Source organism: Sinohyriopsis cumingii, unplaced genomic scaffold, assembly GCF_028554795.1.
Source record: "Sinohyriopsis cumingii isolate HCF-2022 unplaced genomic scaffold, ASM2855479v2 utg003919l, whole genome shotgun sequence".
Taxonomy (NCBI): domain Eukaryota; kingdom Metazoa; phylum Mollusca; class Bivalvia; order Unionida; family Unionidae; genus Sinohyriopsis; species Sinohyriopsis cumingii.
Genome location: NW_028316624.1, coordinates 8,881 through 24,920, shown reverse-complemented (window position 1 = coordinate 24,920; position 16,040 = coordinate 8,881). Strand labels below are relative to the sequence as shown.

The 16,040-nt window shown below is 34.0% G+C and overlaps 1 protein-coding gene across 1 annotated transcript; it reads left to right on the top strand.

Annotated features, from left to right (window-relative positions):
• Positions 1-2,622: 2,622 nt before the first annotated feature.
• On the top strand, positions 2,623-4,812 carry LOC149769396 (verrucotoxin subunit beta-like). The gene has a single exon (XM_089949911.1). It carries the CDS (start codon positions 2,625-2,627, stop codon positions 4,179-4,181), a length of 1,557 nt encoding a protein of 518 aa, XP_089806037.1. The 5' UTR covers positions 2,623-2,624; the 3' UTR covers positions 4,182-4,812.
• Positions 4,813-16,040: the final 11,228 nt, after the last annotated feature.

Below are 16,040 nucleotides of genomic sequence, written 5' to 3'. Positions count from 1 at the left end.
CTCGTTTTTAGGTCAATTACTTGCAAATAATTTTAAATATGAGTACATATGAAGTATTTCTGCCACAAGACGAAGTTATTTTTGGTAAACAGTAACTTGATCATTTTATCTGTAAAATTATCGCCACGTCGTGTTATTAACAATGAAATGTAATTAAGGTATCTTCACTCTAAACAGCTATTCAAAATATCATCTAAAACGACTTCCAGATTCCTTCTGATTTTATTTAATTGGGTAATTTTTACGTTCACAGCAAATAGAGTGATGAAATAATTTGATTATGACACAATTCAATTCTGAAAATAAACTCATCTGTATCTGAGATAAAATACGGTTCGTAAGATGCAAATAATCTTGGGTATCTTGATGTTGAAAATGAATTAAACATGATGAAATTTTAATAGAGAATTTTTCATTTGATTAAAAACGCTATAGATCTCATTTTATCAGCAATATTTATCACCTAGACGATGTTTCAAATATGCAGCACCCACAAGTGGTATTTATCATCTGTCATTTAAATAATAAATGGAGGAGACCGTTGCATAGTTATGGTTTGACAATTTATTAATGTATAAATCATTGCGTTCTCAAATTATTCTAAAAGGTCATTATTAATGTGACTAGATGATATTTGGTTAGTTAAGTGATAAAATAGTTCATACATCATGCAGGAATGGTATGAATGAATCATTGTAAATAATCTTTTTTTTTTCTTGTTGTTCAAGTTTATAAAATGTGTCTTCTATCTTATCTGGGTCAATTTTCTTCAAAGAAATTTAAAGGCAAATAACTAGTAAACATGAATTATAAAATTTTTGAACATTATGTAACATATTTTCATTTATAGTCACCTACCAAACATATAGACTTTGTGTGTATTCATCTGACTGTTTCTCTGTCAAAATGTTTTGCATGAAGTCTTCCTCACGTACTAGAGACCGTAAGGTGATTTTATTATATCTCTTGTTGTTTTATTCCAGTTGGCTGATGTTTGAAACAACTCCATCAGGCACAGTAGACGTCAACAATGGTTGCATCCCTTTGCGTGGGGACACCATTACTGAGAAAACCAACTGAAACAGATTGAGATAAGAAAAGTAAAGTTAGCAAATCTATACGTTTGTGCGTTTGTGTCAGTTAAGCAAAATGTCTTTAAAATACAAAATGTATATTTTTCCGTTAAAATACCCATGGAGAGAAGTTGTCTAAATATACGATCCAGTACAGTTTTAAGGATGTTTTGCGTTGAATGATGTTAGATGAATGCGACAGGCGGTCATATCGACAGACATAAAGACAGTTCGAACGATGGATAGATAGATAAATGTATAGATATCAAGACAAAATTAAACAAGGCAGCATGAAAGCAGAGATTATTGGATTATTTATGCATATTAGCTATGTTTTATTCTAACCAAACAACGTTTCACACATAAGTAAAAGCCATAAATTAGCTATCTATATACAAATTTGTTCAATTTTTCAAAACAGACTTTGGAATTACACAATTTTCTGACTTAGTCATTTATCTTTTAAATATACATACAGGTCATAGTTAAAGCAAAATTATGAATATCATTAGGAAAGAACATTGAAAAATTTGTTTCGTTTATTATGCAATATTTTGAGTGGGTGATTATAGGCAGATTTTGTTTCACAATTTTGACCGAATATTTTCATAATTAGAAGGCAGAATAACGTAAGATTTATCGCTAGTTTGAATGTGCACGTTAAGGTCATATGCATGCATATACATGCTGATTGCAACTTCTCACATATATCTCAATCAAAGTGAAGATACGTTGAGAGCAAGAGAGCGATTTTGTATATTGATCATGCGGTCTGTCTGACAGTGAACAAGAACCAATGGGGAATGGGATTTTTCATTATCGTGACAGTTACAAAGCCAATACATTTTACAGACAATACCCCGACACACAATATATATTCGTCGGACTGCCCTTCCAGGAAAGAAACATGCAAATGAATACAGGGACAACCAGAGAAACGTCTACAAGAGATAATAAAACAAAACGTCCAATCGATACACAATCCGATGACCCAAAGCAGTAGGACTAACTATGTATTACCTGCAACTGTCCATGCATGTCATATTTGTAACGGTTTCATTGGGAAAGAAGAAAGACAAGGTTTTGATAAGCTGTTGAATGAAGGCTTTAGTTAGGAAGCCTATTTAATCTCTGCAGGAAGAAATATCACGCAGAAAGGAACGACTGTATATTACTGAGCGTAAGTATTTATTTTGGACAGTTCTCTAGAAAATGATTTATAATTTTGTGTTGTTCGTTTATTTAACATACGTTCAAATGAATATATTGTATAGCTTGCTTTTAACTAAGGCCGCTGTTTGACGTAAACAAAATAATTAAGTTAGCTAACAGTTATTTCCAAATTAATGGCATGTAATTTAAATGTTTCATTATCTCTTTTTGTCTTTGAAATTAGGTTTCTTATTTATGTGTTTTTCATGTTTCACATTTAGTGTTCTGAAAGTGGTTGCAAATGCAATTAAAAATATTCATTTGATAGTAAATATAGATATATAAAGAAAAAATAATGTCAGATCGTTTAAGCACTTTTTCAATATTTCAGTTTAGATTATGGAAGAGAAGCACGATTTTTTAGTGCTGCCAACTCTAGGACGCCCTTTTAGGCTTGGTATGTATTATAATGCAAACAAGAACCAAATTTTTCCATCAGTTTCACTATGGAAGGATGAAGACACACACGCCAGGCCTCATACAAGCTCCAACATCACGTTCAACACAGACAGAACAACAGACGATTCTTTGAAATCAAAGATGGATTCTCTCGGGATTAGAGGGAATTTTATAATTAGCGCCTTAACGAACACATTGGAGGTGAAAGGCGCTGGTGAGTACCTCAATGATAACAAAACTTCAAAGACGCATGCGAGGGTAGTACTGAAGGTGAAAGGTACAACAAAAGATTTATTTTTACCAATGCAGCATTTTTCGAAGGAGCAAGTTGGACTCCATGCTGAATATATCGAATGGATGGGAGCTACCCATGTAGTTGTTGGAATAACGTATGGGTATCAGGTTTTCATGATACTCGATACACCATGTGCCAGTGAGGAAGAGAAACAGAAGATAGAAGGAAATATTGAGAGGAAAATTGTGGAGGTTGGAGGAGGAGGCACGAGATCGCATGAAACAAGGGAAGAAAAGAAACTTGATGAGTTGAAGGTCAAAATTCACGGGACTGTTCAGATCCCAACAATTCCAATTACCTTCCGAGAGGCAATAGGGATTTATGAAAGAATTCCAGAGCTGGCGAAAGACAAAGAATGCCCAATGACCGTTTATCTTCTTCCATTGGCCTCTATAGCTTTATCTCGAGCTAAAGTAAGTAGTCAGATCGATGGAGTCGTTCTGAATTCCATTACATCAGTTTTTCAAACTATCATAAACTCAGAAATGGCAATCAGAGGAATACAAACCTCTGATATCGCTGCTGTGGAACCGAGAATAGGACAAAGGGCTAAAAGACTGTCAGCTATGCTGAAAAGGCACAAAATATGGTTGCAGGTGAAGTTGCAGTATATAATGAGTAATCCTAGCACAAAAGTGAAACATACAAAAACCGTGCTGCAAAATAAGATGCCTGTGGCATTGAACGATCCTAAGATGGCGAAAGATTCCTCAGAATCCGACAAAATACAGGAAGTCGTAGAGAAGCATGCAAAGTCGCCTTTCTCAACTGAAATTCTCGGCAGTTTTGTATCAAAAATGGAACAAGAATTACGTTTCATGGAGAAACTGGTGACGATGCTTACAAGTGAAAGAAATGAAATTACTGTTGATATCCTCTCAGACAAAACAGATTTTTTGAGACCTTTTGACAAATCTAAAGTCATTGTGCTTGAGATACCTATTATTAGAGAAGAGGATAATCTACTAGAGGAGATGCAAAACTTCGACCCAGATAATGACAACGGATCGGAACTAAGCAATGCAGGATCAATGCCGTTTCCGTTTGAGGATGAGAACATTCAAAAGATGATTCTGGAACGTGTCACTGAGTTTGTACAGTTAACACATTCATATAAAAATGTGCAAACCAAAAGTCAGGCGAAGTTTCAGTGTATCTTTAAAGGCTACAAAATAGATGGAGAACCAAGAATAATACCGTAAAACGAAATCACAGGTGGTATGGAAATATTTTCATTGCCTAAATAACGTATTCAGTTATGGCGTTACAGAAACCCAAGCGAGCATATATTGTCAAAATCAAAACATTAGGTGACAAAATACAGCATATCAATATTAGTGGATCAGCTTATTTTATCCGATTACATTTGTAAACACGTTATCATAGAACAGTTGATTCGCTTTTAATTTGTAGTGTCAGTACGCTATATCTTGCTACTCTGCATATTTGTACCTCATCTGAGACAATTACTCAGTAGTTTTATAATGTTTGACACGGCAAGCGATGCATTAAAACATGAAAATAGACTTGCGAACATAAAATGACACAGATATAGTATAATTTGACTTTTAAAACAGCTTGTCGCTCTGATATTGATTATTTCTTTTGGTAGTAAAACCTGTGCTTAGAGCTGACTGTCTTTCCATGTTTATAATAACTAGGATTTGACTGAGGTACCGTTTGATAAATAGACCGTGTGGAAAGGCAATTTATTTTTCAATAAAAAGTATTTAAGTTTAATTGATTTTAAGATTTCGAAATATATCTACTTTATAAATTAACATGTAGGATATTTGCACAGTTCGCCAATGCAAATACATGCAATATATACTTTTATGTGTCATTTTATACTTTTGATAAGTGACTTTCACAGACAAAGGAGAGACTAAACAAAATATAAAAAATATTTCTTGGACAGGACATATTTCAAAATTGTTTTTATATTCAAAGCGAAAGTACTGTGTTTTGGTGAAATTAGCCTTTAGAACATTTTGTGCCTGATCTGAAAGTACCTGAACGATTTCACAATGAACTTTCTTACTGCAACCGATACAAATTCTTGTTTATCGTGGCGCTGTTTCGCTACACTATTAAACACAAAAGAAACTTATAAAAGGAAAATATAAAACGGTGTCATGCCGATGACAGTTAATTTCTACCAAACATTATTGATATTCTAGTCTCTTTTTAAATAGTATGATTCTATTTAGGAGGTTTTACTCATGAGAGACTTTAATGTTAGATGTTATTAATTTTCCCATTATTGGTGCTCACGATAAAATAGCCGATAAAATGGCTTCAGTCTATCTAATTCTAACAAAGGAACAGGAAAGTGTAAAAATGATCCTGATAAATACAAACAAATGTCTGTGCCGCACTTGGTGACTAAAGGAAAGCCTTCGACAAAATATTGCACAGTAATTAATCGAGCGTGCTCTAATAACTATATCATTGCAACTACAAATGGTACTAAATATGCGGTGTTCGGCAATGTGGGATGCTTTCCATGGTTCTCTGCATGGCATATATGAATACTATGTTAAAGTTTCTAGGTTATTCCAGAAATAACTACAACTCACAATCATAAAATGTTAAATTAATAATATTAATTCATATAGATTTGCATTCCGATTTTCCATTCCCGATAAAGGGAATATAGTAATTTTCTTCCTTTTGAACATGACTTGTCTACTTTTGCTAACCATTTCATTTCAGATCTCATACCGACATCTAACTACTCAATGTCTGTACCGATGTCCACTTGAAATTGCAGCCTATCTTACGTCTCTTTTCTTGGTTTTCCTAATACGAGTGAGCGATATCAAATATTGCATGCAAATGAGCATATCTTGCCGGTATAAAAGCGGTATCATTAAGTAACGCAAAATTACAACGAACAACGATAATTGATCCTAAAACATGCATCCAAAGACATTAAAGAGTGCTAATTTATTTCAGTATCAATGTTTGAAATATATTTAAGACGTCTCATGCAAAATAATCTTCGATGAGCGAAAGCATGCTGTCTCGACTGAACAGAATTGTCGATGAAACTGATAACTGAAGCTGTTTCCTTTGCAAAGTACGTTATATGCATGAGAGAACGCTGATGAAAATAATACTTTTGATGAGATAGTAGCACTTTACTGTGTAGAAATGATCATATATATATATATCTATATATATATATATATATATATATATATATATATATATATATATATATATATATATATATATATATATATATATATATATATATATATATATATATATATATATATATATATATATATATATATATATATGATTTGCCAATGTTCAAGTTCTAACGAAGATTATGGCAGTTTGTGAGTTTCCCGGACTCAAAACTATCAATTTGTTCAAGCGTGATCAATGTTTCTGTCATTTAAATAATAAATGGAGGAGACCGTTGCATAGTTATTGTTTGAAAATATATGAATATATAAATCACTGCGTCCTCAATCATTCTAAAAGGTCATTTTTAATGTGACTAGATTATATTTTGTGAGTTAATTGATTAAATAGTTCATACATCATGCAGGTCTGGCTATGTATGAATCATGGGAAACAATATATTTCTGATTATTGTTGTTCAAGTTTATGAAATGTGTCTTCTATCTTATCTGGGTCAATTTTCTTCAAGCAAATCTAAACGCAAATAACTAGTAAACATGGCAGAAATTTCTAATCATAATGGATTCATAAATATCCCTGGTTTAAACACAGCATACAAAAAAAGCCAATATTCAGCAACCACCGCATAATATATACTAAATCTACGTTGTGTGTCCGTGTTTTGGATGCTTAATGTAGCTTTAACAATTTATCAATCATATCGCTACGAGTCTGTAGTGTAGCAGTTTATAGTGATGTCTGGCACTGGGTCATCATGCCTCAGACATATAGTATGACGTTCTACCCTGTCACATTATCTTGAAACCAGGCCGACCAGTCCAAACACTGACTCTTAATGCTGTGGGCCAATCAAGGCAGCTGTTAGGACTATTTGTCTAAATCTTTGCTACGACTCGGTCTGGGTTAGAACCCGAGACCTCCCGCATCAGATTCGGACGCTCTAACCTATTTGTCCACCAAAGCAGTGCCGAAATCTAATGAAGATCAATTAGATAACAAATCCTTTTGTTTAGCAATACGGACTGGCAATTGTAACAAAGTCTCTATCAAGCTTTTACCGAAACATATATCTCTCTCGCTCTTAAAAATCCAGCAATTTAGAAAACTTGTCTCTGCGTATTGTTTTATCTATATATCTATATAAATATATGTGCCTATCTTTGCTCTTATTTGACTAAATTTTAACCATTCCATCTGTCTGCATGAATTATTTACCTATGTGGTTTAGTAACTTTGGTCTTTGCAAATGATTTAATGTGCAGAAGGATTAAAAAAAGAAAATATAATTTGTTTATTTTTTATACGATGACAGCTCGATTTGTAAATAATTTCCTCTGTTTTTTTCTCTAGTTCTATTCCATTTGGTATAGTATCTTACGGCAAGCTCTATTCGTCCAAGGGAGAGTTCAAATGTTCTATCATCTTGCTTTATATACACAGAGAGACACATACAGACACACGGTGATATATACAAACGATGTTTTGGGGCAAATATCTATACCATTCACCTGCGCACGTACACTGTCTGTGGGATATGAAATGTGACTTTTCTCTCGAATCAGCTGTCGTTGTTCATACAGGCATAAAGCAACATGTATCGACTGTTAGCAGATGACAAATCGGTCCTAAAATGAAAGAAAAGATATTCTTGAAAGTCAAACCTACCTTGTACAAGAAAATCATAAAAACAAGTTCTTCGAAATCTGAGTCATCGTGCCAAACAAAGGTTATACAAAGTACGAATACAAAATAAGCCTCCTCCGAGATAATGACAAAAGCTCGCTTTCAGGTCAATTACTTGCAAATAATGGTAAATATGAGTACATATAAAGCATTTCTGCCACAAGACAAAGTAATTTTGGCTGAACAGTTACTTGATCATTTTATCTGTACAATTATCGCCACGTAGTGTTATTTACAATTTACATGTGATAACGGGATCTTCACTCTAAACAGTTATACAAAATATCATCTAAAACGTCTTCTAGGTTCCTTCTCATTTTATTTAATTTGATTATTTTTAATCACAGCAAGTAGCGTGATGAAATAATTTGAGTATGACACAATGCAATTCTGAAAATAAACACATCTGTATCTGACATAAAAATATGGTTTCGCAAGATGCAGATATTCTTCGGTATCTTGACGCTGAAAATGAATTAAACATGATGAAATTTTAATAGAGAATATTTCATCTGATTAAAAGTGGCTCTCATTTTATCTGCAATATCTTTCAGCACATATATTTGACCAAACTGTATTTATTATAGCTTCTTAGATGAAAGGGAATTATGAAGTTAATGGTTACTGAATGTTCTCTAAAAATGGCATTCAAACTGTGCAGACATTATGAAGGGGTCAGGTAAATTTAGTTATAAAGGTATTGGCCTGTAAAGCTCTTATACTGAGTGGACGGCAAGTATAAAGTTCCTTTTCGCAGTGTAGTGTTTCTCCTGTTGTTAGACATGTAATTGACATAGCTTTTTTACCAAACTTTGTACGATTTTTGCCCCAGGTGCATCGTCGCAGTGAAGGCTTAAGGTTGTACCAGCCTGATAAATGTCTACATCTTGCCGATCACAACCGTTATCTGGATAAGCTGGGATAATTTGTTCACCATTTCAGATTGAACTTAAGTTCTATTGGACCCTCCTTTGGCATGAGGCTTCATCACCGATATCTCTTTGAGCAGATGTATTTGCACTATAATCACAGTTATCAACTTCAAGGTACATAGGTTCATTGTTTCTGAACACCGCCACAATGTCCTTGTTATTTTCTTCTACAGTTTCTATCTTAATGTAACTGCAATGAGGTGCATAGGGGAGCCGTGGGTTCCCATCTCCTGACTACCATGAGTTGTTATATTTCCATATCAATGAATTTCAAGGTCTTCTTTGTTATATGGTAACCAATTCAAATTTCTTATTTCATCTAAGATCTTTCGATAATGTGCCCTGTTCGAAAGATTTTGATACTTTCTCCGTGACACTATTTGTTGGCTCGTGAAGGATGGCGAAAAAAACGATTGATTGTGGGCTGGAATTTGTAATGAATGTTTGAGAAAGGCCTTTTGTGATGCCATTGTTTAAAATGGCAAGTTTTCAACCTGGATTATTGGTGGGTACCAGCTAATAGAGCAAAACGTACTAGAGGTGTAGGAGCATTTCATGGCATTTTGATCTTTCTTGCATTTCTAGAACGCGTTTTCCAAACATTCAGTCCATCATTCGTGGCACGCGTCGTGCATAGGGTATTTACTTTGATGCTCTGTACACTCTGCAATTTCTAATTTTCCTTTCTAAAAATCTGTATTGGCCTGTATGTAGTCTTTCAACCGGATTTTGAAACTATAAAACATATGAAAGAACTATCACGTAGAATCACACATTTATCGTAAATATCACTAAAGACACAGAGAGAGACAGATGGACAGAGAAAGTGAGAGAATGAGAGAGAGAGAAGAGAAAAGGAGAGACAGCGATAGGTGCGTAGTAATAAGTTCATAATGCTTAAAGTATTGCATATTTTGTACATTTGTTTCACGACACAGTACATATATCAGCTTTTTTATTTAGTACTAATATGTACAGCATCCGTCTTTATAATACTATGAAGTTTCATTCTTTGATTAGTTTTTCATTTTAACCGTATAGAGTGTCATTTCTGTATCGTACACATTGTCAATGTCAGTATCGTCCAGACGTGTTAAAGTGAATATGTACCACTGAAAGCATGTTTTGATCAACAAGGTATACATATTTTTATTTTTAATTATGAGTTACATTTCGAAAGTAGAAGATACACATACACACACATAGACATAGACACACACACATATAAATATATATATATATATATATGATTTGCCAATGTTCAAGTTCTAACGAAGATTATGACAGTTTGTGAGTTTCCCGGACTCAAAACTATCAATTTGTTCAAGCGTGATCAATGTTTCTGTCATTTAAAAAATAAATAGAGGAGACCGTTGCATAGTTATTGTTTGACAATTTATTAATGTATAAATCACTTCGTCCTCAAATCATTCTTAAAGGTCATTTTTAATGTGACTATATTATATTTTGTGAGTTAATTGATAAAATAGTTCATACATCATGCAGGTCTGGCTATGTATGAATCATGGGAAACAATATATTTCTGATTATTGTTGTTCAAGTTTATGAAATGTGTCTTCTATCTTATCTGGGTCAATTTTCTTCAAACAAATCTAAATGCAAATAACTAGTAAACATGGCAGAAATTTCTAATCGTAATGGATCCATGAATATCCCTGGTTTAAACACAGTTTACAAAAAAGGCAATATTCAGCAACCACCGCATAATATATACTAAACCTACGTTGTGTGTCCGTGTTTTGGATGCCTAATGTAGCTTTAACAATTTATCAATCATATCGCTACGAGTCTGTAGTGTAGCAGTTTATAGTGATGTCTGGCACTGGGTCATCATGCCTCAGACATATAGTATGACGTTCTACCCTGTCACATTATCTTGAAACCAGGCCGACCAGTCCAAACACTGACTCTTAATGCTGTGGGCCAATCAAGGCAGCTGTTAGGACTATTTGTCTAAATCTTTGCTACGACTCGGTCTGGGTTAGAACCCGAGACCTCCCGCATCAGATTCGGACGCTCTAACCTATTTGTCCACCAAAGCAGTGCCGAAATCTAATGAAGATCAATTAGATAACAAATCCTTTTGTTTAGCAATACGGACTGGCAATTGTAACAAAGTCTCTATCAAGCTTTTACCGAAACATATATCTCTCTCGCTCTTAAAAATCCAGCAATTTAGAAAACTTGTCTCTGCGTATTGTTTTATCTATATATCTATATAAATATATGTGCCTATCTTTGCTCTTATTTGACTAAATTTTAACCATTCCATCTGTCTGCATGAATTATTTACCTATGTGGTTTAGTAACTTTGGTCTTTGCAAATGATTTAATGTGCAGAAGGATTAAAAAAAGAAAATATAATTTGTTTATTTTTTATACGATGACAGCTCGATTTGTAAATAATTTCCTCTGTTTTTTTCTCTAGTTCTATTCCATTTGGTATAGTATCTTACGGCAAGCTCTATTCGTCCAAGGGAGAGTTCAAATGTTCTATCATCTTGCTTTATATACACAGAGAGACACATACAGACACACGGTGATATATACAAACGATGTTTTGGGGCAAATATCTATACCATTCACCTGCGCACGTACACTGTCTGTGGGATATGAAATGTGACTTTTCTCTCGAATCAGCTGTCGTTGTTCATACAGGCATAAAGCAACATGTATCGACTGTTAGCAGATGACAAATCGGTCCTAAAATGAAAGAAAAGATATTCTTGAAAGTCAAACCTACCTTGTACAAGAAAATCATAAAAACAAGTTCTTCGAAATCTGAGTCATCGTGCCAAACAAAGGTTATACAAAGTACGAATACAAAATAAGCCTCCTCCGAGATAATGACAAAAGCTCGCTTTCAGGTCAATTACTTGCAAATAATGGTAAATATGAGTACATATAAAGCATTTCTGCCACAAGACAAAGTAATTTTGGCTGAACAGTTACTTGATCATTTTATCTGTACAATTATCGCCACGTAGTGTTATTTACAATTTACATGTGATAACGGGATCTTCACTCTAAACAGTTATACAAAATATCATCTAAAACGTCTTCTAGGTTCCTTCTCATTTTATTTAATTTGATTATTTTTAATCACAGCAAGTAGCGTGATGAAATAATTTGAGTATGACACAATGCAATTCTGAAAATAAACACATCTGTATCTGACATAAAAATATGGTTTCGCAAGATGCAGATATTCTTCGGTATCTTGACGCTGAAAATGAATTAAACATGATGAAATTTTAATAGAGAATATTTCATCTGATTAAAAATGGCTCTCATTTTATCTGCAATATCTTTCAGCACATATATTTGACCAAACTGTATTTATTATAGCTTCTTAGATGAAAGGGAATTATGAAGTTAATAGTTACTGAATGTTCTCTAAAAATGGCATTCAAACTGTGCAGACATTATGAAGGGGTCAGGTAAATTTAGTTATAAAGGTATTGGCCTGTAAAGCTCTTATACTGAGTGGACGGCAAGTATAAAGTTCCTTTTCGCAGTGTAGTGTTTCTCCTGTTGTTAGACATGTAATTGACATAGCTTTTTTACCAAACTTTGTACGATTTTTGCCCCAGGTGCATCGTCGCAGTGAAGGCTTAAGGTTGTACCAGCCTGATAAATGTCTACATCTTGCCGATCACAACCGTTATCTGGATAAGCTGGGATAATTTGTTCACCATTTCAGATTGAACTTAAGTTCTATTGGACCCTCCTTTGGCATGAGGCTTCATCACCGATATCTCTTTGAGCAGATGTATTTGCACTATAATCACAGTTATCAACTTCAAGGTACATAGGTTCATTGTTTCTGAACACCGCCACAATGTCCTTGTTATTTTCTTCTACAGTTTCTATCTTAATGTAACTGCAATGAGGTGCATAGGGGAGCCGTGGGTTCCCATCTCCTGACTACCATGAGTTGTTATATTTCCATATCAATGAATTTCAAGGTCTTCTTTGTTATATGGTAACCAATTCAAATTTCTTATTTCATCTAAGATCTTTCGATAATGTGCCCTGTTCGAAAGATTTTGATACTTTCTCCGTGACACTATTTGTTGGCTCGTGAAGGATGGCGAAAAAAACGATTGATTGTGGGCTGGAATTTGTAATGAATGTTTGAGAAAGGCCTTTTGTGATGCCATTGTTTAAAATGGCAAGTTTTCAACCTGGATTATTGGTGGGTACCAGCTAATAGAGCAAAACGTACTAGAGGTGTAGGAGCATTTCATGGCATTTTGATCTTTCTTGCATTTCTAGAACGCGTTTTCCAAACATTCAGTCCATCATTCGTGGCACGCGTCGTGCATAGGGTATTTACTTTGATGCTCTGTACACTCTGCAATTTCTAATTTTCCTTTCTAAAAATCTGTATTGGCCTGTATGTAGTCTTTCAACCGGATTTTGAAACTATAAAACATATGAAAGAACTATCACGTAGAATCACACATTTATCGTAAATATCACTAAAGACACAGAGAGAGACAGATGGACAGAGAAAGTGAGAGAATGAGAGAGAGAGAAGAGAAAAGGAGAGACAGCGATAGGTGCGTAGTAATAAGTTCATAATGCTTAAAGTATTGCATATTTTGTACATTTGTTTCACGACACAGTACATATATCAGCTTTTTTATTTAGTACTAATATGTACAGCATCCGTCTTTATAATACTATGAAGTTTCATTCTTTGATTAGTTTTTCATTTTAACCGTATAGAGTGTCATTTCTGTATCGTACACATTGTCAATGTCAGTATCGTCCAGACGTGTTAAAGTGAATATGTACCACTGAAAGCATGTTTTGATCAACAAGGTATACATATTTTTATTTTTAATTATGAGTTACATTTCGAAAGTAGAAGATACACATACACACACATAGACATAGACACACACACATATAAATATATATATATATATATATGATTTGCCAATGTTCAAGTTCTAACGAAGATTATGACAGTTTGTGAGTTTCCCGGACTCAAAACTATCAATTTGTTCAAGCGTGATCAATGTTTCTGTCATTTAAAAAATAAATAGAGGAGACCGTTGCATAGTTATTGTTTGACAATTTATTAATGTATAAATCACTTCGTCCTCAAATCATTCTTAAAGGTCATTTTTAATGTGACTATATTATATTTTGTGAGTTAATTGATAAAATAGTTCATACATCATGCAGGTCTGGCTATGTATGAATCATGGGAAACAATATATTTCTGATTATTGTTGTTCAAGTTTATGAAATGTGTCTTCTATCTTATCTGGGTCAATTTTCTTCAAACAAATCTAAATGCAAATAACTAGTAAACATGGCAGAAATTTCTAATCGTAATGGATCCATGAATATCCCTGGTTTAAACACAGTTTACAAAAAAGGCAATATTCAGCAACCACCGCATAATATATACTAAACCTACGTTGTGTGTCCGTGTTTTGGATGCTTAATGTAGCTTTAACAATTCATCAATCATATCGCTACGAAGTCTGTAGTGTAGCAGTTTATAGTGATGTCTGGCACTGGGTCATCATGCCTCAGACATATAGTATGACGTTCTACCCTGTCACATTATCTTGAAACCAGGCCGACCAGTCCAAACACTGACTCTTAATGCTGTGGGCCAATCAAGGCAGCTGTTAGGACTATTTGTCTAAATCTTTGCTACGACTCGGTCTGGGTTAGAACCCGAGACCTCCCGCATCAGATTCGGACGCTCTAACCTATTTGTCCACCAAAGCAGTGCCGAAATCTAATGAAGATCAATTAGATAACAAATCCTTTTGTTTAGCAATACGGACTGACAATTGTAACAAAGTCTCTATCAAGCTTTTACCGAAACATATATCTCTCTCGCTCTTAAAAATCCAGCAATTTAGAAAACTTGTCTCTGCGTATTGTTTTATCTATATATCTATATAAATATATGTGCCTATCTTTGCTCTTATTTGACTAAATTGTAACCATTCCATCTGTCTGCATGAATTATTTACCTATGTGGTTTAGTAACTTTGGTCTTTGCAAATGATTTAATGTGCAAAAGGATTAAAAAAGGAAAATATAACTTGTTTATTTTTTATACGATGACAGCACGATTTATAAATAATTTCCTCTGTTTTTTCCTCTAGTTCTATACCATTTGGTATAGTATCTTACGGCAAGCTCTATTCGTCCAAGGGAGAATTCAAATGTCCTATCATCTTGCTTTATATACACAGAGAGACACATACAGACACACGGTGATATATACAAACGATGTTTTGGGGCAAATATCTATACCATTCACCTGCGCACGTACACTGTCTGTGGGATATGAAATGTGACTTTTCTCTCAAATCAGCTGTCGTTGTTCATACAGGCATAAAGCAAATGCATCGACTTTTAGCAGATGACAAATCGGTCCTAAAATGAAAGTAAAGATATTCTTGAAAGTCAAACCTACCATGTACAAGAAAATCATAAAAACAAGTTCCAAATCTGAGTCATGGTGGCAAACAAAGGTTATACAAAGTACGAATACAAAATAAGCCTCCTCCGAGATAATGACAAAAGCTCGCTTTCAGGTCAATTACTTGCAAATAATGGTAGATATGAGTACATATAAAGCATTTCTGCCACAAGACAAAGTAATTTTGGCTGAACAGTTACTTGATCATTTTATCTGTACAATTATCGCCACGTAGTGTTATTTACAATTTACATGTGATAACGGGATCTTCACTCTAAACAGTTATACAAAATATCATCTAAAACGTCTTCTAGGTTCCTTCTCATTTTATTTAATTTGATTATTTTTAATCACAGCAAGTAGCGTGATGAAATAATTTGAGTATGACACAATGCAATTCTGAAAATAAACACATCTGTATCTGACATAAAAATATGGTTTCGCAAGATGCAGATATTCTTCGGTATCTTGACGCTGAAAATGAATTAAACATGATGAAATTTTAATAGAGAATATTTCATCTGATTAAAAATGGCTCTCATTTTATCTGCAATATCTTTCAGCACATATATTTGACCAAACTGTATTTATTATAGCTTCTTAGATGAAAGGGAATTATGAAGTTAATGGTTACTGAATGTTCTCTAAAAATGGCATTCAAACTGTGCAGACATTATGAAGGGGTCAGGTAAATTTAGTTATAAAGGTATTGGCCTGTAAAGCTCTTATACTGAGTGGACGGCAAGTATAATGTTCCTTTTCGCAGTGTAGTGTTTCTCCTGTTGTTAGACATGTAATTGACA

Bases quoted from the DNA above. Each gene is read 5' to 3' on its own strand.
- LOC149769396 (XM_089949911.1), top strand. From the start codon at position 2,625: ATGGAAGAGAAGCACGATTTTTTAGTGCTGCCAACTCTAGGACGCCCT.